The sequence below is a fragment of the Malaclemys terrapin genome, chromosome 10 (assembly GCF_027887155.1).
Source record: "Malaclemys terrapin pileata isolate rMalTer1 chromosome 10, rMalTer1.hap1, whole genome shotgun sequence".
Classification (NCBI taxonomy): Eukaryota; Metazoa; Chordata; order Testudines; family Emydidae; genus Malaclemys; species Malaclemys terrapin.
In genome coordinates, this window is record NC_071514.1 from 65,348,692 (window position 1) to 65,376,455 (window position 27,764).

Sequence of the window (27,764 nt, forward strand, 5' to 3'; positions counted from 1 at the left end):
ATGATGTTTGCTTTTTTTCTTGTTTTCCAGACATTTGGGCTTTGTAGTGTCACTAAGTAAGATAAACAATGAGCACACCAGGTTTGTGGAGTTAGATGTAAAAATGAGAGCTAGACAGTTGTGTTGCAATCAGACAAAAATGAGAAGTATGACTAGACTTTTGTGATCTCACTCCTCACCCCAATATAAGATACAGTACTGTATCCACATGTCTAATTAACATCTGTGTAACCATACACAAGAACTTCTCTTTCAAGTCAGAAGCCATAGCATGCAAGCAGAGATACTTCCCTTCCCAGACTGTATGCCAAAAGGGGCTTCAAAAGCTGCAGCTAAGCTTATGCTCAAATGGGTTTTAGCCATACCCTCTTTGGCTGTCTTACACATATTTCCCCATCTGCTGCTATCATGCAGTAGTACCTTCTGTACTGAATAGGGTAAGAGGACTCAGCCTTGAAATTGCTGGTGGGTAAGAAGAACTGCTTTTTTGTTTTATTTGAGTAAATATTGATTAAAGTGTATGTGAAGATGGAATTAGTACTAACAACAGCAACAACAAAAAATCAGTTAGCTCCAACAACTCCAATACTGTGGATACTTCACCTTCACTTTAAAAAGCTTAAAAATTGCTTTTACACTTTGCTCTTTTAGGTCGTTATAACAAAATGAAAATATGATAGTGTGATCTTGGGTATGTGCTATTTTAATGCTAACAAATATCCAGGTTTGGAAAAAAAGAGGCATAGCCAATGATGTCATTTTATAATGTCTACACTGCAGTTAAACACCCACAGCTGGCCTATTACAACTGACTTGGGCTAAGGGACTGTTTAATTGCAGTGGACGCAGTTGGGCTTGGGCTGGAACCCTGGCTCTGAGACCCCCCCAAGAGGGGAAGGTCCCAGAGCTCTGGCTCCAAGCCAAGCCCAAATGTCTAGAACACAATTAAATGTCCCCTTAGCCTGAGCAATACAAGCTTGAGACAGCGGTCATAGGCCAGCCGCAGGTGTTTAACTGCAGTATAGACATACCTCTAATCCACAATAAAATGACTGAGACATGCTCAACTTCCTGACCATGGCAAGAAGCCTCAGTTGCCCACACCCTCCAGATAGTTAATGATAAACACATTGCATTTCCTCAACCTGATGGGAAAGGAAATTTCTATATTAATTAAGCTTATTATACTATCATCCCTCTATTTTCCTTAGCGATAATCAGATTCCCTCACTATGACTAGTTACTCAGCCTTCAATCTCTCAGATTATCCATGCAGGAATCTGGCTATTGGCTTGTAAAATAAAGCTGCATTGACATTATGTCATTAAAAGCTCTACCTAGAGCAATATGACTGAAGAATGCCTCTGAGCCAGAGGGACCAATAATCAAAAAAATTAAAACTTAAGGGGACATGTTTTTCATATACTAGTCATGTTAAAGTCGATTGGAATGGGTGTACATGCATCAACTAGCAGAACTATAATAAAACTTGTCAATTGCATGATCTGAAAATGCTGTTTAAAGTTGGGTGTTATCTCCATTTTACAGATGAGGAAATAAAGGTACAGATGGTAGAAATCACCTGCCCACACTGTCATATATAGTGTCAGTTAGCCCACCTCAGAGAGAAAGTCCCTGCATCTCAAGCCCTTAAGATTGGATTTGAAGTCAAAAAGGAATGTTGTCTGTCCGTGGCTTGGGAGTGGCAGCCTTGCAGTCGTCCACACTTAACCTGACTGTACCAGATGGGTAATAACCCTGTGTAGCTTTTAGATGCCTGGATTAAAGCCATACTATGTGGCCATGGATGTTTGGTGCTATGGACCTGCACTGAGTATTGTTGTTGATAGTTTCAAAGGGAGTCAGACTTTGGCTTTACATCTTCAATATATTTGTAGGTTAGTGTAATAACAAGTTGGCTCTGCAATGGGTCTATTCATAAGTGAATTGTCTCACCTCTTCCTCAAACAAGAACAGAGACATTTTGGCCTTCTAAAAATATATTTTGAATAAAAACAGATGTTCAAACAGCTAGAGAGTAAGGAACACGCTGCAAAACAACCAGGGGCGGCTCTATGTATTTTGCTGCCCCAAGCACAGCACTCAGGCAGCTTTTGGTGGCACATCTGCGGGTGGTCCGCTGGCAATGCGGATTCGGCAGCAGGCCTGCGGGAGGTCCACCGATCCCGCACCTTCGGTGTACCCACTGCCAAATTGCCACCAAAGCCATGGGACCAGCAGACCTCCCGCAGGCATGCCGCTGAAGGCAGCCTGACTGCCGCCCTCATGGCAACTGGCAGGCCGCCCCATGTGGCTTGCCGCCCCAGGCACGCGCTTGGTGCTCTGGTGCCTGGAGCCGCCCCTGAAAACAACCATTCCTAATTCAATAAGAATTAAACCTGTCTGAGGGCTTGTCCATACTGCAAACACTACAATGCACTGCAGCTGTGCCACTGTAGCGCCATAGCATAGATGCTTGCTACAGAAATGGAAGGGGACTTTTCATCTTTGTAGTTAATCTAGACCCTCAAAAGGCAGTGATCAGCTCAAAGGAAGGATTGTTCTGTCGACATAGTGCTGTCTATACCAGAACATAAGAACATCCATGCTGGGTCAGACCAAAGGTCCATCTAGAGCAGAATCCTGTCTTCTGACCCAAGGTTTAGATCACCTTAATTATGTCTTTCAGGAGCATGAATTTTTCACACCTATGAGTGACACAGCTAAGTTGACCTAGTTTTAGGTGTAAACCAGGCGTGAATGATATATGTTCTAAGATATGGGAATTCATAAATTACTGCACCAGTAATAGTTACTTCTGAAAAACCATAGAAGAATACCATACTATAGACTAAAGGAGAGCAAGTGTACCAACCTTCTAAAAGGAATGTTGTCTTGGCAATTACAATCTTAGTAGTATCAGAACTTGTATCTCTAATATAAAGAGCAAATACTCATAAACCATTCCAAATCTGTGGGCAAAAGGAAGCATGAGGAATAAATATTATGATTATATAAAGAATAAATATTGCTACACAAACTTGATCCTTCATCTATTTCCAGGCATCACACTTCTACAAGACACTGGCAAATTGGAGAGTTTGAGTTCATAGGAAAGTAATAAAAATTATCAGGGAATTGGGAGGGTTGACATGAGGAAACTCCAAAAGAGAGATGCAGTTTGGCTAAGGGGAATAACCAAAGGATGCAACTATCAGGCAAGGAGAGAGACTATTTGGGGCATTACAAGGGCGGAGGTTGGTGGGGAATATCTAGGAATAACAGGACACAATTAAGAAAAGTAAACTTGTAATTTTAATATAAATCTCCTTGGCAGTGCAATTGACCGGCCTGTGGTACAGTCTCCAAGGAGAAGTTATGGCATTTCCACATTAAGAACATTTAAAACTAGTCTGGATAAAACCCTGGGAAACTTATTGTAAGGCTCAATCCTGAACTAGCAAAGAGATTGAGTCTTGGTCATCTCTAATGTCTAGGATTATAGCCTTATGTGTGCAGTTCTTCTGCACACAACTCTCACTGAAGCTATCAGGCATGTGGATGAACTGGGAGCATTGAGTGCTAAAGAAGAAGGTATTGAAAGAGGAGAGGAGATGCTGCAAACAGCGTAAAGTAGAGAGAGAAAAAAAATTGCTTCAGCTGTAACAAAAAAACTTTCCTGTGTAGCCATGCCCTCTGTGTTGGCTGCTGGAAAGAGAAAGTGTGAATATTCTCAGTTCTAACTGGCTAATCTATCACACTGTAGGAAGCATTATCAGCAGTTTCTCATCTGCTGCACAGCTGCAGAGCGTGTTTTAGCTTGTCTCTACCGAGTGTGCCAGTGTCCTTCCCGGACTTCCTGTAAAATGGTGAAGGTTGTACCTTGTGCTCTCCCTCTGGGAAGGCCTATCTTTTTATTAGAGAAGTGCCCCGGGATATTGAAAACAAGTCCATTAGCAACTATGAGACACTCAATAGTGTGTGATTTATTGAATACATGTTGCAAAAACCACTGAATATTTTTTACAAAGGGAACAGGTTTACAAAGTTTGCCAAAAGAGACTTCTAGATTTTTCTTTAGGGTTAGGAAGGTGCTATTACTGAAGTGGTTTTTCCCCCCTAATAAACTGAACAGACTTTTCTTACTGATCAGCTCTGTCATAAATGCATTCATACAAAAGGATCTAACAACTCTGATAAAAGTACGTGCTTTATTACTAGGACACCTATCTATATCCTACATCAGAGAACTTACTCTGCAACGTAGGTGTAGCTGTGCAGGTCCTGGGATACTAAAGAGACAAGCTGAGAGAGGTAATGCTTTTTTATTGAACCAACTTCCTGTTGGTGAGAGAGAGCTTTTGAGCCACTCAGATGTGAAGAAGAGCTCAATGTGGCCCAAAAGCTTGTCTCTCTCATCAACTCAAGTTGGTCCAATAAAAGATATTACCTCACTCTGTCTCTCTAGCACTTGCACTGACAATTAAGTATTTAAAACAGGCATTTACCCACCTCTGTATTACCCATCTAAATGTGGGATTCATACATCTTAATAAGGTACCCACATTTGAATGGTGTGGTCTGAAGCTACCATTGCATCTGTTCAGTTGACAAAAGGAATAGATGGAATATCATGATGATAAACATTGAATTGTCAGAACAGTCAGACCACTTGCTATTAACTAGGAAAGAAACCAGTTAGTTGATCTTGCACTAAAAAAAAGTGCAATTTTTAAACTTGCAGAAAGTGCTTAGTGATTAATTTTTAGTCTCTTCCTTCACAGCTGATCATGAACACATGACTAACACAGATGTTTTATTCAACTCATTAAAAGTAAATCACAAGTAAAGTGCAGCTTGTAAAAAGCAGGCAAGGAGTTATGCAAGCTCTGGAGAACAAATAAAAAATGAGAGATGGTAAAACGGGCTAACTTTTTCTGAAAATGCTATAACTTTTCTCGCAGAAGGGTTCTCTAGAGCATTTTATCAACCTTAAACTAACTTTTCAAGGGCTATTTCTGGAAAAAGCTGTTTTTTGTATTGTTGGGAACTGCCATCCTGCATCATAACAGTGATTGCTCAACTCTAGTATCCTCCGACAGCAACTAGTACCAGATGCTTCAGAGAAAGGTTGAAGAAACCCCTTAATCTGGTTACTGGTTAAGGGTGGAGTACAATGTATCACAAAAATTTGGGAGGGAATATTAGTCTAATATTAAACATAGGTCTGGAAATAGACATCCCTAGTGAGATTTACGTAAACTATAAAACTCTTTGGAGCAACAACTGTCTTAGTTATGTTTGTTCATGCAGTGCCCAGCCCACTGGGGTTTGGTCCTCTAGCTGCTACCACAGTACAAATGAAGCACAAATTGACACTAGAAGGCTTTGAAGAATGTAGGAATCTTTTTGTATAATGCCTATCATAATGGAGCCCTGATTGTGATTGAGTTGCTACTAAAATAAAAATAACACATGGACGACGAAATAAATTCTCCTTTCAACACGGTAGCTTCCCCCTTCCTTATAAACACTGTACAGGGTTCAGTATAATACAGTACACTGTTCTGAAATGCTTTGCACTGTATAGGTTGAATTGCAATGGAAGCTGGCATGAACCTTGAGTGTTGTGGCTTGGTGCTATTAACGAGGCCAACTGGCAAATTAAGGGGAAAAGCCATACTCATGTAGTTTGTTGCACTGATTTAATTAGAGAAAGCTAGGTGTTTAATCTAGATTACTTTGTCCTGCTTTCTATGTATATGTGATTGAATCTATCCTGCAATATGTAGGTTAGATAACCATTCAGAAGCTTGTATACTTATCCAGAATGATGATGAATGCCAAACCTATTGGGGTTCTTGCTGCAGTGTGACCATGCAGGGTTGAAGGTGGGATTTTTCTGCATGCCTGTCTCTTGCCAATCTCAGGCTGCTGTAACAGACCCCTAGCATCAGTGGCGCTGGGACACTTTTACTAGTGGGGGTGCTGAAAGCCAGCCCCCTTACCTCTGTCCGTCCCCAGTGAGCTGGGAATGAGAGCTTGGCTGTGTCTACAGGAGGGGGACCTGGACAAGGGTAAGGGGGCCGAAGCTGGGGGTGGGCACGGGGACAGCAGCCGGGGGGGGGACTCGCTCTAGGTCGAGGGCGGGGGTCGGGCTGCTGCGGGGGGGAGGGCTCGCTCCGGGGCGAGGAGGGGAGGGGTCGGGCTGCTGCGGGGAGGGCGCTCGTTAATGGGCGGTCCCGTTGGTGCGGGGGGGGGGGAGGAAATCGAGGGTGAGGGGACGCCGCCTCGCCCTGTCCCGGTCGCTGTCTCCCCCCGCCCCCCGGCGTGTCTCGTGCGGTTGGATCCCGTCCATTCGCCGCTGTCACCGAGCCCCCCGCCCCCGCTCCCGCTCCGCCCCAGTCAGCTGTTGCTAGCCAGGGCCCGGGCACCGCGCGCCGATTGGCCGCCGCCCCGCGCCGCCCCTGCCCCTATATAAGGCGGAGCTGCAGGGTAACGAGCCGTCGCTGCCCGGGTCGCGTCTGGTGGCTTCGCTCGGGATGGTGCGTGGCCAGCCGCGCTCCGTGTGCACCGGGGCACCGAGCCGCCTGCGCCGGGTGCCTGGCCCGGAGTGCAGCGCGCAGCGCCCGTGAGCCAGGGTGAGTGCCGGCGAGGCGGCGGCTCTGCCTCGGCTGAAGGAGCGGGCCGGTCCTTTGCCTGCAGCAGGGCGCCTGGTAGGCGGGTTGCATGTCTGCTTGCCCCAACGGGGGGCGGGCAGCGGGTCGCTCCTCTGCATGCCCCGAGCAGAAGCGGATTGCTTCTCCGCACGCACCGTGTGGCTCTGTGTGCGCGGGGGGCGGTCGCTTTGTCCCAAGCGCCCCGGGGACGCTACATTCCCCGCTAAAGCCTTTTAGTAGGTTCAGCCATTTCTAGTCCCGTCTGTCGTCAGGCTACAAGGCAGCCCCCTCCTCCGCCAGTGCCTGGAGATTGGGAGGGGGAAGCTGTTTACTGGAGGCTGGCTTCCCCCCGGGGAGCTGTGGATCTGGGGTGGGCTCGGGTAGGGAAAGCCCCGCACAGGAGGCTGCATTATAGCAAGCCTTTGTGTCTGGGGCGAGCCCAGCTGCCCGGATCTCCCCTGCATTTCCCCCACCCGAGTCCCGGGGGGGCGGGGATATCCGCTCCGAGCGCAACCCACAAACAAAAGGGAAGGAGGCGGCAGCGGCCTTGAAGCCGAAGCGTCCCTCGCGGATTCGGGATCGTGTCTGGCGTTTGCCTGCCGCAAAGCTCATCCCGCCCCTTCCTCGGGGAAGAGAGATGGGGAGCCGCAGCCCCCTCCTCCACGCGCAAGACGCGGGGAGTTAACGGGGATTGCAGCTGGTTCCTGCCTTGAACCCACCCCTTTCCCCTCACCCCATAACAGTGCACAGCATGTACCATAATACCCTGTTCTGCAGTGCTCTGCACCGTCCGTACAGGTCGCCTTGCAGCCACCCCCGCCGTGTGAGTCAAATGCCTCTCCTGGGTCACGGGCTCGCCCGTTGTGCAAGTATTTGGGGTGAGCGAGTCAAGGGCTTTTAGAGAGAAGGGCTAGCACAGATTCCCACCCGCTAAGCCCCAAATCTGTCTCTGTGCGCTGTCTGGGTACATCACGCTTTTCTCCATGTGCCCCCAGCACCGCCCCCCTCCGAACGAACACACACACGCACACACCCCAGTGGATGTGGTTTGTAACAGATGCACATTGCTCTCTGACAAACGTAGCATCTTTGCTTTCCAAGTTGTAGAAGAAAGGTTGCAGCCTTAAAAAGGCTGCAAAATTCAAGAGGGAGAAGAAATTTTTAATACCTTCACCACCTCCTCCACCGCCATGTGGTGTGAAGTAGAAATCTTAAAGGCATATTAAAACTGCAGTTGCCATGTTGCATCTTGATTGCCTCCACATTGTGTGTTACAGCTTTTTAAAAAACCTGATACCTGTATATAGCAGTAGTCTTTCTGTAGTGGAATCTATTGTATAGGATAGGAGGTATGTTTTCAACTCAGGGAACTTTGTAAATATTTAGGGCTGCTAAATATGATGAGGAGGGGGTTAGTTTCTAAATAAAAAGTCTTGCATTGGTTAGGAAATGGACAACCGCCCTTACAACCAGAACACAAAAAAAGTAAGTTTCCAGGTGATTTGGAACTTCATTGGACTGTCTCAATATTAAACTAGTCTGCACATCTTAGCTGTCCTTACTGTCAGTGTAATGGTCAATATGACTACACATTCAAAAACAAAATCTACATCTGCACAGTATGTGCTGTACTATCTAGCACCTTTTCTCTCCTGGCACGTCTGCATCACTATCTGTAGACAAACTATATACAGCTTTTGAATATACTTAGTCAGTGGAGAATTATATGCAGCTAGTAACCTCGCAGTCTGCTTCATACTGCAGACTCCTTTGTAACCTGCTTGCAGGTAGTACAAAATGCCAGACCAAGTTTTGCCCTTTCTATACCAAGGACTATCAGTGTGTGTCCAGACAGTTATGTAACCATATCAGCACACACAGGCAGAAAAGCTAAGGGCAATTTTTTTTAAATGTATAATCTCTAGAGACTAATACAATGCAACCCTGAATAGTGGAGGAAAATACTGGCAGAGGATTTATGCCCAAGGGCAGGTCTATACTTAAATGCTGCAGTGGTGCAGCTGCACCGCTGTTGTGCTTTAGTGAAGACACTGCCTATGCCAGGAAGGAGGAAGGGCTTCTGTTGGTGTAGGTAATCCACGGCTCCAAGCGGTGGCACTTAGGTTGATGAGGGACTTCTCCAGTCTTCAACTGCTGCAACAATCTGCATTTAACTGGGTGGATCCGGATTATTCAGCTACTACCTATCCATGCACTTCATTTTTGGTAGCTTACAGAGTGTAAACACTTTCAACTGCTGAAATCCATGGAGCTCTTAGATAGAACAGCTAATAAGGAGTTCTCTTACATAAATCTCTAATATTTAAAGTTATTTAAGTGAGGGTATCAAGCCTTTGTTTGGCAAAACTATAGAGATTACAATTTCTTTTAAGGGGTGTTCATAATGAAACACCTTGCCAAGGCAGTTATTTTGGAATGAAGGGCTTAGTGCTTAAGTAGGGCCTGGTCTGTCCCTCAAACTTAGGTCAACCTAGCTACATTGCTCAGGGATGTGAAAAATCACACCCTGTGACACATCCTTAGGTCTACCTAGCTGAGCGCCTCCCCCCAGATGCAGTTAGGTTAACAGAAGAGTTCTTCTGTTAGCTAGCTAGTGCCTCAAGGGGGTGGATTACTACAATAGGGGGCGGGGAGGGAAATCCCTTCTATCACTATAGTAAGTCACCACCAGAGTGGTATAGCACTATAGCTGCTGCAGCACTTGTAGTGTAGGTGTACCCTTAGATGTAGAGGGTCTGACTTGGTTGTGGGGGGATTCAGTATTCCACTGAAACATGCAGTTGGAATTTTTACCTTGTATAGTTCAGCATACCTAATACATCAAGGCTTGACTAACAGTACATATTAAAAGGACAAAGTTGAACACAGGTATGTTTTTGCTTTCTACAATTAGTGTACTGGGTCATTGTAATTTTAGTATGCCTCTTATTGGAGCTCCACAATAATGTGATGGACACTGGACAAATATCCCTATCCATCAAAATTTGAGGTCCTTTTTGCAACAATTTGTGTAAATAAATGCTTTGTGTATTTACTTCGACTAAAAATTAGGCTTCTGCTGCCACTGAAGTCAATAGAAAATTTACTACAGAGGTCAGTGGGAGCAGGCCTTTAGTATCTCATGTAAATTCCCCTTAAAACAGTGCATCATCTAGTAACATCTTAGATATGATTAAATGAGGATAGTTACATGGAAAACTGTCACTTGAGAACCACTCTGGCCTCCATCCTCCTACCTTTTGTCTATTGAGCATAGAAATAGACAATTCCATCCAATTTCAACTCTAAGACACTCAAAATGGATACTAGATAGCTGCATGCAGTTCCAGTGCTATATGGTAGACATGAAAAATGTGTGGGGTAGGAATAGCAATTCAGGTATGTTAAGTTTTTAAGCTGCTACTTGACTGCTAAACTTGTTTCCTTTTGAAGATTATCCAACAGGAAACAGACAGTGAAGAGCTGGGGTGGGGGTGAGGGGGGGTGAACTAGCTTATTTCCTGGCAGAAAGTTGCCCTTAAAAATATCTCCATTAAAGGACTAACAATTAGCCCAATTTGGGAGTGAGAGTATATGTAATGGTAATGTCAATTTAACTTAGTTTAACTTGCACCTGTGTCCAAAGGATAGTGCTACCTTTGTATGTTACAAAGTCCAGACAAACGAGGATTGTCAGTTTGAATACAATATTTACTCCTGGGGGAATTCTGCACCACTGTGTGCATGCAGAATTCATGTCCCGCACAGATTTCTTTGCTTCCCTGTGAAAAAATGACTTCTGTCAGGGAAGCCGCAAGAGCAGTCATGTGTCCCTCACCAGCAGTGTGGCACATTGTTTCTGGCATCTGAAGAGTTGGCTGGTGCCTTCTACCTTGCACCAGACTCAGCTGCTAGTCCTGTCTGGGCAGGGGAGGACAGGACTTCCTTTTCCCCTTCAAGGAGCAACTGGGGCTGGATAAGACCTGCCCCCAAGTGCAGGAAGCTCCACACCCCACTCCACCCCTACTTCCTGCCCCATTGCTCCTCCTCCATGGGGGAGGGGTCACTGTATGGTGAGCTGCTCCTCCATCTGTCACCTCCCCCCAGTCCCACCTGTACCCAGACCATACCCTGCTGAGCCTCCTATACTCAAACCCCCATCCTGACTAGCCTCACCCTGTACCACCCTGACAAGCCCTCCACCCCACTGAGCCTTACCCAGCTGCAGCTGGACTGCCACTTGCCCCCCACACCCAGACTGCCCTACCAAGCCCCAACTACCTTTACTTGGACCCCCTCAGTCCCATTCCCCAGTATCTGGAACCCCCAATGAGCACCTGAGCATTCAGATATCCCCCTGCACCATGGCTGCCTGCCACCCACACAGAGATTGCCTCACAGAGAACCTTCTCCCCCACACCTGGATCCAGAGGCAAGGACTGGGCATGTGTGTGAGACTTTTATGCTCACTATCTTGGTGTGCTTAGAGTGGAGGGGCAGGGCTGGGCCTGGCCTGCTCTTGTAATATGTCAGGGGAGTCTCCCACCTCCTGGGGAGGGTGGCAGCAGCGCTGCAGGGTGGTCTCCTACCTCCTTGCAGCCAGTGTCCTGTGCTTCCCACTGCCATGCTGGAGCTTCCACATTTATTGACAAAATATGCAGAATTTTAGGTGTGCAGAGTTTTAAATTTTGGCATAGAATTTCCTCTGGAGTAAATATTTTTGCCACTGAGAATAGTGGAACTGTCTAGTTATGGCTTGTATTGGCACAGAAATACGTATTTGCCTATAGTTGGTACGATAGAAATGGATTCTTCATTTCTGTAAAATGCAGGAAATGAAGGTTGGGTAGTGAAGATGCCAGTACATATTAGTGTCCAAATGATACACTTGGAACTCTAATGGATTTTCCCCTTGGTCTCTTGCTGGCTTCATCACTACACATCACTTGTACTGGTGTTAAGTCTTGAATGGTGTTGCAAATTTACATTGCACTTAGAATGAACTATGGGCCACTTGCAGTAAATGTGACTACCAAGAAAAATAGAATGTACAAAATAGGCTTTAGTTTGCCTTCTCCTTGCTCCCATTAAAGAAAACTCCCCATTCTAAAACTCTTAAGAGTTTTGAGTAGTTAGTTTGCAGTTGCTTTAAATATTGGATTTAATCTCAGAAATCCATTAACTTGGTTAATGGCCAAACCAGATGTTAAAATACCAAAGTAGCTATATTTAGGAGGCATAAGCCTCTTTTACCAAGTTCTTTAACTAAAATTCTGCTATAGAAAGCACACAAATTAAAAATAAGCACTTATTAAAATCTCAGCCACTTTTCTTTAGTGAGTAGTAAGTATACTGTAGTGTTATACACATTTTAAAAATGTAGATTTAAAATTTAACTTTTGTTAGCTTTTTTTTCCAGCCCTGATATACATGATACTTTAGTACTAACAGCTAATTCTGTTTAGCAGCAGAATGTTCAGAAGTCTCTTTTCCCCCCCTTGACAGGAAGCCTAGTCTAAATAAATTGTTTCTATTCATCTTTATCAAGTTAGACTGGTTTCTCCTTTTTGCTTGCCTCTCCACACCTTTCCCTTAATTACAATAATCAGGGATATGTGCTGTGGAGAACCTGGTGTTCAAACAGACTGGCTTTTCTAAAAGCTGACACAGCTAGCAAAAACTTTTTATAGCTAGTAGTATACAGGGGTGAAAGTAGAAATAGGGACTTACCAGTACAGGGTTGAGGCGGGGCCGGCTCTGGCCCACGGAAGGGGCAGGGATGGGGGGGGGGGGGGGGGAGAGATCAGAGCCAGCCCTGGCCTGCCCTGTACCGGTAAGTGCCCTTCCCCTCCCCTGCCAGGGTAGCAGCAGCAGCCGGGGGCTCTGGCAGCAGTTTAAAGGGCCCAGGGCTCAGCGGCTGCTACTGCCGCGGGCCCTTTAAACCACTGCCGGAGCCCCCGGCTGCTGCTGCTGCTTCCCCAAGGCTCTGGCAGCAGGGCTCTGGGCCCTTTAAATAGTCCCCAGGACTCCCCTGCTTCTACCACCTGACCCTTTAAATAGCCCCGGAGCCCTGGGGTAGCGGCGGAGGGGCTCCGGCAGCTATTTAAAGGGCCCAGGCAATAGAGGCAGCGGGAGCCCTGGCCCTTTAAATAACCCCCAGAGCCCTGCTGCTGCTACCCCAGGGCTCCAGCAGCTGGGCTCTGACAGTAATTGAAAGGGCCTGGGGCTCCAGATGCTGCTGGGAGCCCCAGGCCCTTTAAATTGTCGCCTGGGGAAGCCGGGCCACCCCAGTATGGCATACGTACCGGCTTACTTTCACCTCTGGTAGTATCTCAAACACTGCCTGGCCACTCTAAAAATAAAGCAAGGCCGCCTGAGGTCTTTGGAACAGCTCTGAACAGGGAGGTTAATCAGTAAACTCAACAGCTATCACTTGCAAATAGCAAGGAGAAACTTCTTGGTGCAGAACGTTCAGAACTGAAACTTGTTTAAGGAAACTAAAGAGCCTTGGTGTGTCCACTTGAAATTTCTATATTAGTCAATCTCTACTTAATTTTTGATAGCGAGTGAATATCCTACATGTCAGCTTGGATGGAGACTTGGGTTTGAGATCATTAAATTGTCTCAAGAATAAGATGGCCAGTGGCTTTAAAGTTAGATATTCTGTGGAGGGTCTTAACCAGGGGTAATTAATAGGCAGACTACAGGCCAAATCTAGATGCCTTTGAATGGACCATGAAATCTTTACTTTTTTGTATTTTCTCGGGAGTCTGGACCTTGATTACATCTTGACCAAGAAATTTGGACCGTGACAAAATAATTGATTACCCCTGGTCTTAAGCATGCTACATCTTGGGCCAGAGTGCTTTGGGGATTAACTTGAAATATTACAAATCATGTAGCTAAACTCCAGTAACCTGGAACAGTGCACTTTGCTTAGTTTTTTTTAATTTTATTATGTACATCCCTGCTGGGAGTAGTGACTGCTATTACTATAGTGTGTAGACAACCCAGGTTACTTCTGAAAGCAGACTTGTTTCTAAATACCATTCTGGTCACTCTGATTAACAGTATCCATAGAAATACTTACACTGATTGTTCAGACCTCCCCATACTGTCTCCTGACTTCTAGGAAGGCCCAGTCTATTTGTCATGACTAAGAACACCTATACCAGTATCAGGAGCTATGACTGCAGCTCATGTAGGCATATATCTGAGCTAGCTTTGCTGCAGCTAGATCAATGCTCAAGTAAAAATAGCCGTTTAGCTGTGCAGCCGGCTAGCTGTTTGCCTTTATACCCAGGGGCCCAGGTGGAGTTGTACTCAGGAGGCTAGCTCATGCTGCTGCCACTGCCACACTGCTACAAGTAGATCAAAGCTAACTAGTGCAGATGTTTAATTTTGCTAGATCAAAGCTAGCTCATGTATGTGCCTACATGAGCTGCAGTCACACCTTCTGCTTTAGGGTATAGCTACACTGCAGAATAAGTAAGAAAAGTGAGTTGTGTTCTCCCTCTCCTTGGATAACCTACTGTTCTCCTTTTGGGTCCCTTTCTTTCCCCTCTCTTCAAACCCACTCTCTCCCCCATGTGGAAGATGGTAAATTTTAAAACATTGTACAAAAAATCCAATCTGTCTAGCACAGGGGTGGGCAAACTTTTTGGCCTGAGGGCCACATCGGGGAATAGAAATTGTATGGCGGGGCCATGAATGCTCACAAAATTGGGGTTGGGGGTACAGGCTGGGGGATGAGAGGTTTGGGGTGCAGGAGGGTGCTCTGGGCTGGGATTGAGGGGTTTGGAGAGCAGAAAGGGGATCAGGGTTGGGGCAGGAGTGTGGGGAGAGGCTCAGGTGTGCAGGCTCCAAGTGTCCCTTACCTCAAGCAGCTCCCGGAAGCAGCAGCAGCATGTCCCTTCTCCGACTCCTACACATGGAGCGGTCCCCAACCCTCGGAGCGTGGGCACACGGCTGCTTATGAGAGCCATGTGGTGCAGCCCCTGACCTGGTGCCCCGGCTGGAGCATGCAGGCTGGTTTAAAACCGCTCATGGGCCGGGATCCAGCCCACGGGCCGTAGTTTGCCCACCCCGATCTAGCATATCCAAAGTCTGTCTCACTTGTTAGTTAACGTTTTGATTTACTCCAAATACTTAATAGCATACTTGATCTTTCTGCCTTGCACAGAGACTTGCTGAATTTAAATAATCGTCCCTTCAATTGAATATTACTGTGGAAAAAAGTCTGGCAGGCATTTAAATTTATCGGTCTTCTTTGGAACTGCTAGAGTTTAACATCTTATGAAGAAGTTAGCTAAATCAGAATTTTCTTGCTATAAGTGTGCTGAATGTTCCAGCATATCTTTCATCCAGATTCCAAGAAACCCTAAGAATGAACTTGTCTCTTTAGAACTAGTTGTAGGCTATTTAAAGAGCCCAAGCCACTGAGAATTTGGGTTGTTGAGGAAGGTGACTCGCTAGTATCTTATGGAAAAGGTGGGGGAAGAGGTAATGGGTCCTGCACTAAGCCAATACTTCAGAGGCTCCATACAAAACCTTATCTCTAGAGAGCTAGATTAATATTTCAGTTGACTGCTGGTGCAGAGTGGGAATAGAATTGCATGGTTGAGAAACATAAGAGGTGGAATCTGAAAGGGAAGAACCCTTCAGGGATACTGGCAGGAGACCTAGAACCTATTCCTTGGTAGCTCATACTAGTATATTTACAGAATACAAATGTTCTGGGCACTTTTCAACTAAGTTACAGTACTACATTACAGTGCTTCTTGCAATAACTACTAATTAAAAACTAGGATAAGTTATGTGACAAAGCCATACAAAGTTGGTGATCTTTTTATGTCCGTCTGCCTTAAATATCAGTTTACTTAAATCAAAGTGAAGATAAAATAGCACTAATCTAAGTGTCCAGTGGTATGGTGCAGAGTGGTGGTAAGTCAGTAGTTCCAGGCTAGCAAGCTAGATTCTATAAAAATAGCTCATGCTGGCAGAGCATTAATTGGGTTTGTATAGAAGTACTAATGGTTGGCATGAGGCAGCAGATAAGCCTGCAGCATGAACAACCCAAGAACAGGCTCACCAATGAGTGGCATAAAATGCAGAAGAGAGTTGGGTAGCTATGTGTAGCATTTGAGAATTTACAGTTTTCAGAATTACAAATGGAGTCACAGGCAAACCTATATGCAGGAACAAGCTACATAAATACCTCGTGTCCACTTAAGTATCTAAAGCTATCTGCAAACCTACCTCAAGTTTACTGCATTAAAGTTTTTACATAAGGTCGGTCTGCTCTGTTCCACCAAGTAGCTAAATTGCTAGCATTCACTGCCTTAAGAGGTTAAAGGACTTGAAAGCTACTTTGAGAGAATATCTAACTATTTCAAGACCAGTGTGAGGCCAAATCTTGCTGTTTTCTGGTTGATGTCTGCTTGATTCATGTGGTTCAAGTGAGCAGGATTTGGACCTTCGTATGTGGTGAATAGGGTAGTGCACAAAGTTAATAAATGTGGCTTGGTCCCCTTCTCCAGAACAGAATGAAGTCATACCATTGCATAAGCTAGAGACCTACCAAAGTGAGGCTTTGCTTACGAGATTTGAGCTTGATGCATTCCTTGTCAGCCTATGACTTTCAGAAGCACCGCATACTATGTGTGAATGGGCTTGGAATAGAGGTTATTTTTAAAAGCTTAAAATAGTAGTCTTTAGTGCATTCTGAAAACCACCCAGTTTTGACTTCCTGGCTTCAATTTACTTTCCTTGGGCTTTATGCAAGAGCTTAAAGAACCCTAGTTGAGCTGTAGTATTATACAATGAAAACTTTAAAAATGTTAAATGAGGAGAATAGTTGCAGGGGCTGTGGTTTAACTAGTCCTTGTAGTCAGGTAGGTGATGGACTCTCTCGGGTGTGGTTTGTGTGTGGTTTTTTTTTTAAAGTTTGCTTTGCACTTGATAGGCCAGTCCCCATAACTTCTCTTGTGATCCGGGAGCATGGCTTCCCATAGCAAAGTTATTCCAAATACAGAAGTTAGTGGCACTTTTCTACCTCTCTGGGTTGTACTCTAGACTCCATTTTATTCATATTGCACTAACCCCACACCTGACTCAAGCTTTTGGTGCAAGTGCTGTACAAATATGTTGGAAGAGACGGTCCCTGTCCCAGAGTCCCACAACCTACTTGGGAAGGGATGAATTATTCCTAGGGAGTATTGCTACAATTGTAGCATCAATAATGTGACTGTAGAAGCATCTACAACATTAATACTCTCTTAAAGGCAATGATGAGGTAACACTTGGTTTGCAAACTGTTTTACAGTCCATCTATAGCTTAATTTATTAAGCACTGCCTCTTAATAATCTGATACTTAGCTTTGGCCATTGATAATATGTAGGGCAACTTGAAGTTGTTTTCCATGCTACAAGAGAACTAAGCAGCAGATGTCTTATTCCAGCGCCAACCCAGAATACTGTAGATATGTTAAGGTATTCTTTCCTAAAAGCAATCATTGAAGCACAGGTGCTGCCCTTGCAAATCCCACTTTTGCAGTGGACCTCAGAATGTGTGTGGGCAGTCCCCTGCACCCAACTTGTTGCAGGATTGGGTGGGGCCTTATGACACTTTTTAGGCACAGGTTCAGATCCCTAAACTCATGACTCCTTAACAAGAATATAAGGGAGCCTTGTGCTGTAGTCCATGTGCACTTATTAACCAAATGGGAAATCTGTTCTGCCTTCAAACAGATATTAAATTGAATCTAGTATTCAGAACACCTAGCTTGCTGCTGGCATTATGCTGCCAACTATCTGGCCTGTTATGCCACCCTGCTGGCCTGGTACTGGCCAGGCACTCGGAGGTTGACCACCTCAGCTTTCATGTGGCTTAAGCCTTCTGGCCAAGTGATAAACTTAACCCATTCTGAGGTAGCAAAATCCAACTAAAAATCCTAAACCAAAAAGATTAATCTGCTCTTCAGCCTGCCCTCTTTGACCTGTTCCCAGGACCTCTTTGGTCTTTATGGCTCTGGGATGGAGCATTCAGGGCCCAGGCTGGTTTCCCTGAAGTACTGTTCTCAGCCCCTTCTGGGCTATGTTCTCTGCTGCGGTATATAGAGCACTGGGCTCTCAGGCTGGCTCCTGTGGGGGGTACTAAGTATTCTGCAGACCCTGGCTCAGCCCTTCCTCATTCACTCCAGTTATAACCCCCAAGATGATCTGTCATTTTATAATGCCAATGTGACCATGAAGCATCACTGGACCCTCCTTAATCCCACTCCCCTCAGGCTGGGAAACAGCTAATTAATTATGGCAATGGTATGGCTGGCTCTATTGCCCTTATAGGATCCAGTCACCCTGTAACACCTTCACATCAGGATCACGTGCTAACCAAGATTAAGTTTCACAAACACCATGCTACTGCCAGTCATTGTTTTCTGTTCTATTTAAAGTTGTATTGTGACTTGATATTTGGGATACTTAGAGACCATGAGGAACGTTAAGTACAATTCCAGCAGATGACACTGCTAGAAGATATACCTCAAATGGCTCTTGGTAGGCCCCTAAGCCTTTTTCTTACCTTGGTGGTTGATTATTGGCATAATTTACTCCTTGCAGAGACATTAAGCTTTCATGTCGGAGACAAAAGTCTCTCAGCACCAATCAGCTTGCTGTAAAGCTTTGAGGGCCCAGCCAAGGGGCACAAGCCTGGCTTGTCTGTTTTTTTCGATTCATTGATGTTCTTTTTAAGGACTCCAAATACCTGTGTTTTTCATCATCCCATAGAAGAAATCTGAACAACCCCCCTTCTACTTGTGACCTCTTAACTGTTTCTCTATAGAAACTTCCAGGATAGACAAGACCTGAATTCTTGAGTGAAGAAACGAAGTATATGCCTCAAAAAAAAAAAAACCTTCCAGACCTCCTTAAATTGCGCAAGTCTGATCCTACTGCCACAGAAGACAAGTAACATCCTTGGACCTCAATGAGAGCTACCCATATCCTGTAATGAGATAATTAGGGGCCATGAGACTTCAGCAGATACCATGGTCCATATTATCCATCTAGTGGTCTCTAAATAGAATAGAACTCCTTTAGTGACTAGTAACAAACCTAGGCTCTTGTTGACTTAAAAAAAAAAAAAAAAAAAAAAAAAAGTGTGAATGGTGGCCTACTTCCATGATGGTTGCCAAAACAGTTGGCCTGTGCTTCCTTGCTATATAAAAAGTGTCTGAAATAATGTATGGAAATAACTGGAACTTCTAACAGTTTATTCACATGTAGCCTGCCTCAGATGGAACTTCTGCAGTTCACCTATGTACTCTGCCCATTTTAGTTCTTGGTTACTGTTTCTGAGGCAAACTAAACAGATTAAAATAACCTTTTAGTAAAGTGTTACTGTTATCTTCAATGTAAATATCAGCATTGACTTGAAGAATTTGTTTCAATAATACCCCTCATGCTACAGTCACGGTCTTTGGAACATACTCACACATGCACTATTTTGTCTGAGTGCATAGGACACTTACAGCAGAACCGTTTCCTCAAAGGTTTTTGTGACATGATCATTCAGACAAGGGGTAGGACTAGGTTGTATTTTGACTGGGAAAGAGACTAAGAACAAGACTTAACTATCACTTCTACCAGGGAGATAGATTCCATTTTAAGAACTTGTTTATGCTGCCCATTATTGCAGGATATATTCATGCACCTGTCTGACAGGGTAAAGCTGCTGGGTTAACTCCCTTGGTAAAAAGGCTTATTAGCAAAAAAAGGAGAAAATCTAAACCAAAAAAGTGTACAGTTTCTGCATTACCTGCAAGTATTGTAGTCTCTTCATAGCCTACTATGAGCTTCCTTAGAACTCCTCATTGTCCCCTAACTTGGCGTCTGCCACAAGGTTTTATGTATTTCAGAAGCACCATGCTGAATGGGAATTGCTGCAGCTGAGACCCATGATTAGACACAGGTGGGTTAACAAGATTCTTTCTGATGTCCACTAGTAGCTAGGAAATAGCTGCCAGCTTAAGTCCTGGTCCCTGTGTATATAAGAGAAGAAAAATGGGGAAGCAGGGGAAAAGAATCTTCTAGTGGAAGATACTAATCTTTCCCTTCCAACTTCATTTGAGTTGCAGTACAGCTCAAATAACCTCTTATAAAAGGGTAAAGAAATTATTTTCTGGGAAGAATTGAGAGCTGTAGAGGTTTTCTGATTTTGCTTTTAGAAAGAATTACTATTTTTTTTTTCTTTCACATCCTATCCATATACCATGTGCATACACCACATGAAGGAGCTAGTAATTGAAGAAAGACACTCCTGTACCCTTGGAGAGGTGAGAAACTGAGTTCTCAGTCCAGCTATACATTCAAGTTCCCTCCCCTGTCAAATGGGATGGCAAGAAATCCCCCCCCCCCTTTTGTCCCTAGACAAAAAGGAAGAACAATATCCATTTTAAACAGGGGAGAATTATCACAAATAGAAGATCAGCTAAGACTGTGGCCTAGGCTATCTGGATGCAAGTGTTGTCTTGAGTGGGTCAGCTTGTTGGATCAGGTCATTTAGTCTTAATTGCAGTTTAGTTACAAAATACAGCCATCTGGTGCTCTGGGTAGATATACAGTTTTAACAATCAGTTAATGAATCTGATCTGACATCTAGGCCCCTTCCAATCACCTTACTTCAAAACTGGCTTAGATATTACAATCTTCATTATAAGACTACACTATCAGAAAGATAGATCATAGTTATCAGAAGGGAAATTGCAGGTGCCATTATTTTACATTGTGTGTACAAACAAAAAATTGCTACTCTGACTATGCTATTTCTTTTTGTGTATCATAGCTGAATTGTGCACCTGCAACTGGAATTTAGTAAATATTCTGGGTTTGTACAGAATGTAACCGAAGACGGTTGGGTTGCACAGGAGTGCCTGAGAGCAGAATTAGGCCTGCAGAACTTGTAGTACTGGCGACTGTGCTTCAGAAGAGAAACCATTTTGGCTTTAACCCCAGATCTAACTTGCAGGGCTTGTACTTAAAACCAAGCTGTTTTATTTGTACAACAAAGTACATTTGATATGGGACTTTAGACATGGAGCCCAAGGTCACTTGTGTACTTAATGACTTTTTTTTTTTTTCATGAGTAGACTGCACAAGTAACAAGATACCAAACAGTGGTTGTCCTGGGTGTGAATGTCCATGCTTGTCTAAAGGCTGGCTAGTGGATGGACTCTGGGCAATGACTCCTGACGTGCCTATAAGCAACATGATGGGGTCTGCATTTTAACCAGCTCAGTTTTTGGGTTTTTGTGGCAAACCTCCTGTTGTAGGTGAGATGGGAGAGAATGAAAGGGTGGGGAGGGGGAAGAGATGATGTTGATAGGTGGGGAAACCGTCTCTCAGGGGCTGGGGTGGGTGGGTGTGTGTGTCTGTCCGTCCGTCCTTTCCCACAGACACTGAGCTTACAGCAGAGCTCTATGAAGCAGCCAGGCAGTGCTACTCCAAAGACAAGCTTTCTCTGGTGGAGGGGAGAGGCTTGTTTTCCTGACCATCTGAGCCCTTGATGCTTTCCACTGACCGTGCAAATGTTAGCTTCTCACTTGCCTCCTACCACCACCCACTTCCTGGTTCCCAATAGGATCATCGACTACAGCTTACGCTTCATTGCTGAGCCCCTAGGTTCAAGAGTCCTTGATGGTTTTTTTCTGCTCTGTCAGCAGCAGAGGGTAAGAAGTCTAAAGAAATATTAACCATAGGCTGGGATAAAAGACCTATGGTACAGCACAATACAATGAGTGGAAACTTTCTTTAAAGATCTTTGTGAAAGAGCATCCTCTTAAATAAGGAGTCCTGACTTAAGGGAGGACAGGGATTTTTCTGCTTGCTACTGCTGATTAGTCTGGGTAGGTTTGAGAGTAATACCCAAAAAACCTGTAGCCCACCTTTCATCCCTCCCTTCCTTTGCACACTGCTGCTGCCTCCTTAGGTTCATTTTCAGGTTGCTTTAACTTTCTTTTTTTATTTTTGTATTATTTTGCTCTTCTAGAGCGATGGGGGAGGGAAGCTTGAAGTAATGACCCTCTTCCATTCCTGCCAGAATAACAAGGAGGAAAGTCTCACTTCGCTCAAAGCCAGCATCGGCAGCTGTCTTTTCCTAAAAATACAAGTAAAACTGCATTTGTTGTCACTACTAAAGCAAGCAGCTGTTGAATGTCAGTAATAAATGACTATGTGGCCAAAGCAGTTGTATTATTTTGTAGTTGTAGTTAATTAGGTTCCTGGGTCACAGCCGTGTTTTGTTTATTTGTTTTAATCCACTGCATTGAGCAAGTTCACCAAGCAAACAACGGCAGCTATTGCCTGACCATAGTAACTTTACTAAATGGTGACAAGTCAGGCTCTCCTCCCAAAGCTCAACTAGTGGAGCGGAAGCCAGGAGTTACTCCCATGTAGGCTTCGTGCCTTTACCAGTTGTGGCAGAGATGAACATTAACCTTCCGTTGGTACTGCAGTGGGGCACAGAGGATGGAACGAATGAAGTAACTTGGAAGGTAGAACAATTTATTTAGTAGCTGGATAGTGGTATCCTCCTCCTTCTCACATAACTAAGCTGTAGATAGCCAGTGATGCTGTCATGCACCATTGTCACACTTGCTGGCTTTCTGCCAACTACTGTTAAAGCAGCTATTACTTTTCTGACTTGACAAAACTTCTTTCAAATACTCACAAGTTCTACAGTATCTTCCAGTTTTTAATATTCATGTTAGCTGGGGAGAGTTCTTTATTGGTGTTCCAAGAATATTGCTAATCATGGCTGTACACATTAAAATAATCCTAGTTAGTTTCTGTACCACAGTTCAGGTCACAGGATTTTTCAGTTTTCCAGCACTTTCTAAAAATGGGGAGGGGTGGTGGAAAGCACTGCAGTCTAATCCTTCCTGTTTACAGGTTAAAAATGTGACCTCCACATAAGAGCTATTATTATTAGAACTCAATGTTTCATGCTTAACTTACTAAACTGCCACTGTCTTCCTGCTTTATTTGTCTTAGAGGAACAGATTAACACAATATCTTCCACCCCCACCCCACCCCCAGCTTTGCATTAGTAGGTGGGGCATGGATAGTGCTGATACTATCACTGTTTCTGTTCCAGGCTTCAAAGTGCAATTTTGGTTCTACTTGCACAGGGTTTCCTCTTAAACAACTTTTGAAGTATATCTATACTTGTACTTAAATGTTTTAGCAAGACTATGAAATTAGCACCTGATTATGAAACTGTTGAGAGCTTACATGATGGAAGTTGGCACATGCATTATATTATATCTTATAAACCCCATAACACTAGAATGTATAGGCGTCCATTAGTTGTATAGGAAAGAATTTCTTCAGATCTGGGGATGTCTCTGGTATGAGTGTTAGGCAGCTGGCAGAATGGGCTTTGACTTGAACTAAGGCAAAGCTGTGCAACCACTAAAGTTGTTTGATTAAATATAAATTGTAAAGTTCCCTTCCCTACCTAGAACTACGTACTGCCATGAGCAGGCTCTAGAGATGACTAGACTTGAGTGTCTGATTGGAGACTCTGTGTTGGCTATCATCTCTTCAGGTCAGATAAAATCCATTCAGGAACTCGCTGTAACCAACACTTCAGAGTCCAAGGCCAGTAGGGATCATTGTGATCATCCATGCTGACCACCTGTATAGCACAGGTCACACAACTTCACCCAAAATAATTCCTAGAGCAGATTTTTTAGAAATGCATCTAAGCTTGAGTTTAAAAATGGCCAGTGATAAGAGACGCCACCACAACCCTTGGTAAATTGTTCCAATGGCGAATTACTCACCATTTAAAAACCTTACCAGATTTCCCATCTGAACGTCTAGCTTCAAGCTCCAGGCATTGGATCGTATTTAGGACCCTACCAATTTCACGGTCATAGGATTTTAAAAATGGTAAATTTCATGATTTCAGCTATTTAAATCTGAAATTTCAGTGTTGTAATTTTAGGGGTCCTGACGCAAAAAGAGTTGTGGGGGGGTTGCAGTACTGCTACCTTAACTTCTGCACTGCTGCTGGCAGTGGTGCTGCCTTCAGAGTTGAACAGCTGGCCAGGAAGGCAGAGCCACTACCAGCAGCAGCGCAGAAGTAAGGATGGCATAGTATGGTATTGCCCCCTTTACTTCTGCACTCCTGCCTGCAGAGCTGGGCCCTCAGTCAGCAGCCGCCACTCTCTGGCAGCCAAGCTCTGAAGGCAGCAGCACAGAAATAAGGGTGGCCTGGTATGGTATTTCACCCTTACTTCTGTGCTGCTGTTGGTGGGGTGTTGCCTTCAAAGCTGGGTGCCCAGCCAGTAGCCACCAGTCTGGTCACCCAGCTCTGAAGGCAGTGCAGAAGTAAGGGTGGCAATACTGTGATCCTCCTAAAATAATCTTGTGACCCCCCCCCCCCGCAACTCCCTTTTTGGCTCAAGACCCCAAATTTGAGAAATGCTCTCCCGTGAAATCTGTCTAGTATAGGGTAAAAGCACACAAGACCAGATTTCACAGTCCGACACATTTTTCATGGCTGTGAATTTGGTAGGGCCTAATCATGTTGTATAGGTTTCTCTGCTAGATTGAAGAGCCCATTATTAAATATTTGTTCTTCATATAGGCACTTAAGACTAATCAAATCACTCCTTAACCATCTCTGTTTAGCTAGATTTGAGCACCTTGGGTCTCACGATAAGGCATGTTTTCTAACCTTTAATCATTCTTGTGGCTTTTCTCTAAACCCTCTCCAATTTATCCACATTTTTGAACTGTGGACACCAGAACTGGACACAATATTCCAGCTGCTGTCATATCCATGCCAAATACAGAGGTAAAATAACCCCTCTACTCCCACTCAAGATTCCCCTGTTTATGCATCCCAGGATTGCTTTAGCTCTTTTGGCCACAGCATCACAGTGGGAGCTCTTGTTCACCTGGTTATCCACAATGCTCAAATCCTTTTCAGTCACTGCATGCCAGGATAGAGTCCCCCATCCTGTAAGTATGGCCTACATTCTTTGTTCCCAGATGTGCACATTTACTTGTAGCCATATTAAAATGCATCATGTGTGCTGGGTAGACGTGGTGTAAGCAATCTAGATAGATCTGAATCAGTGACTTGTGCTTTTCATTATTTACCTGGCTCAGGGCTAAAAATTGCTGTATAGTTTTGGGCTCTGAAACCCATGTGAAGGAGGAGAGTCTTGGAACCCAGCCTCCAGCCTGAGCTCTAATGTCTGCACTGCTCATCTTAGCCCTGAAGCCAGAGTCAATGGACTCTGGCTCTGAGACTCCATGGCCGAGGGTGTATGGTTTTTTTTTTAAATGTTGTGTAAAAGTACAGGAAATGACTTAACTTTTAGCTGTTCAGTTCCTCTTGTATATTACAAGATGTAATATAGAATTCCTCCCATGTTGACTGCAACCCTTTGAGTTTGGAAATTATCTCTAGTGTTCAGAAATTCCAAGGATGTTTCAGTACTGGCAGCATGAGACTTCAAGCATATGTCAGTCACACTGAAGTCCTCTATGATCAGTCTTTTTTCCATTCTCATTGTAGAGAGGTGGCAGTCATCCTCCTGTTCACTCTTGTGATTTGATCTGTAGCATACACTGACTAATACCTCATCTTGTGCTTTCAATATTGATCCATAAGCATTCAGGATCATTTTCTTCGGCGTCATTCACTACTTTGGTCCAGTAGGAAATGTACCATATGTAACCTATGAGTCTAAGCTAAGGCAAAATGATGTTGAATAAAAAGTTAACACTTTTAATGTATGGCCATGCAAATTGAAAGGCTTTGTATGAAAGAGGGCTAATACTTATTTTTCCCAAGCAAACAAATGAGCAAAACCAGACAGCAAGAGGGTGGGCTGCCAGAATCTGTAGCACTGGCCACGTAACACTAAAGCTACTGAAGAAGGCAAAACCATAATATCCCTGTACAATTGCATTACAGCTCTTATTTCTGTATTTCAGGAGTTCCAAGATGCCGCTTCAGACATCTCAAAACTGACAGCAAGAACTGAAGAACCATATTTAAGATCTGATAATTGTCCTGAAATCCTGACCATGTCTATTATGGATCACAGCCCTACCACTGGAGTGGTGACTGTAATAGTCATTCTGATTGCTATTGCTGCTCTTGGTGCCTTGATATTGGGCTGCTGGTGTTACCTGCGTCTGCAAAGGATTAGCCAGTCTGAAGATGAAGAGAGCATTGTGGGAGAAGGAGAAACCAAAGAGCCTTTCCTTTTGGTGCAGTATTCTGCTAAAGGACCTTGTGTAGAGAGAAAAGCAAAGCTGACTCCTAATGGAACAGAAATTCATAGCTAACTTCGAGCAGCACAGATGTGTATTTGGACTACACTTAAGATGTCTGTAATCAGCAGAACTGATACTGTGAAGAAACTGGACATACATACTGCTCTCTCCTAAAACACCTTGAGATAAGACTTCAAAGTTATGGTTTTGTTGGTTTGCCACTACATGCACTGAGAAACTAGACTATCCATCAATCCTGTATTTTAACTCCTTAGTGCTAAGAGGTGACTTCTCTGGTATAAAGTCCATTGCTGGCAATGGACATGCAGGGATATGCTGGCATGAAAAGATTAATTGCATTTTTGTTACTTGAATGTTTAGCTGAGCCTATTTTGATGGAACTACTACTGTAATGTGAACTACTTAAAACTGTGAACTGTAAATAGGCTGCCAGGAGTTCTGGCTTTTTGTTATCCAGCATATGGAAGTGGTATGAAGTTATTCTTAGTAACACACATTTGGACTTCTGAGCCACATGATTACAGAGCGGATGCCAGACCTTCAAAACCAAATCTGCAGTTAAAGCCTGTTTCTGCTATGACATTCTGAGTGAATAACCATAAAGACAGAATGGTTGCTTTTTAGTTTTAGTTTTTAAACCTCTTATGGGACTGAGTCAGAACACTTTCCCTGAATGCAGGTATATATAATCTCATTAAGGTGTTTGAGGCAGAAAGGATAGGGGTTATAAGGAAGGAACTGTACCTCTCTTCCTTTAGGGTAGATTTAGCTGATAACAGCTAATACTGTGATTGTCCTAGCCATGTAGCTACTGCAAGGAAACTGCCATTTTAGCAGATTCCAATCTGGGAACTAATGATGGCTACTTCATGCATGGTCCAGAAGGTTTCCAGTGGAGTTAAAAATAGCAGTAGAGCAGATCTTTCCCTCCTGTTAGCAAGCATGTTAATTACAGAAGTGGTGTTTTCACTAGAACTGGCATTAATGTAACTATTTCTCTTTTTTCTCCCCCCACCCCCCCATAACCACTGTTTATATGTGTACCTAGTAGCTGGGGCATATGTAAACATGATGCTAAACAGCCAACTGTGCAAACTGTTTTTAGTCTAGATACCAAATTGTCTATAGTTAATGTATTTTGTAGGTAAGCTTTTTGGATTCTTAACTTACAGGGCAGACAGAAATCTATCTTGTAACAGCTAACTAAATTTTGGGTGTGTTGGGGAAGGAATAGAGGGAGGGGGGGAAATTGTGGGTAGGGGTAGTTTTTTTTTTAAAAAATTTGGTGCAATCTGAAGTACCTTCACACAAAGGGGCCCCACATTTCCTAACTTTTCCCTTCTCTTTACTAAAGAGAAACCTATAACAGGTACTTGGAGTGTAAAATTATAGACTGTAAACAGTACCATAGGTTCTGAACAATCATTCAACCATGGCTAAAATGTTCTAGATTTCCTAACTTTTAGGCCTGCATATTCCACTAAGTACCCAGCTTTTGCCAGATCCAGTTCATATGTAGCTAAGGAATTCCTTTAGTTTAAGTTAAACTCCCTAGCAAACTGAGATGCAAAGGGGGGGGAGGAGGGGGAGATGTACAAGCAGTAGATAATGCAAAAGTTCAACCACCACCATCTGTGTGTGGGGGGGAGGGGGGGGGGTGGGAGGGGGGAACAGTTATTATGCTAAATACAGGTGTGAATGATGGCTTATACATTGGGAATAACACTATTTATTCTTAGCTAGCTAGGCCTTAATGACTTTATCTGCAAGCAAATGATAGTCCAC

At 44.0% G+C, this 27,764-nt stretch overlaps 1 protein-coding gene across 4 annotated transcripts; it reads left to right on the forward strand.

Annotated features, from left to right (window-relative positions):
* Window positions 1–6,505: 6,505 nt before the first annotated feature.
* On the forward strand, window positions 6,506–27,610 carry SNN (stannin). 4 transcript variants are annotated; one of them, XM_054042487.1, is made up of 3 exons: window positions 6,506–6,641; window positions 19,561–19,629; window positions 25,674–27,610. In XM_054042487.1, the coding sequence occupies exon 3, from the start codon at window positions 25,767–25,769 to the stop codon at window positions 26,028–26,030; it is 264 nt and encodes an 87-aa protein (XP_053898462.1). In that variant the 5' UTR covers window positions 6,506–6,641; window positions 19,561–19,629; window positions 25,674–25,766; the 3' UTR covers window positions 26,031–27,610. The 4 variants fall into 4 exon arrangements, with proteins under 4 accessions (XP_053898462.1, XP_053898464.1, XP_053898461.1 ...); XM_054042489.1 differs by having other exon boundaries at window positions 19,577–19,629; XM_054042486.1 differs by lacking the exon at window positions 19,561–19,629.
* The last annotated feature ends 154 nt before the right edge of the window (window positions 27,611–27,764 follow it).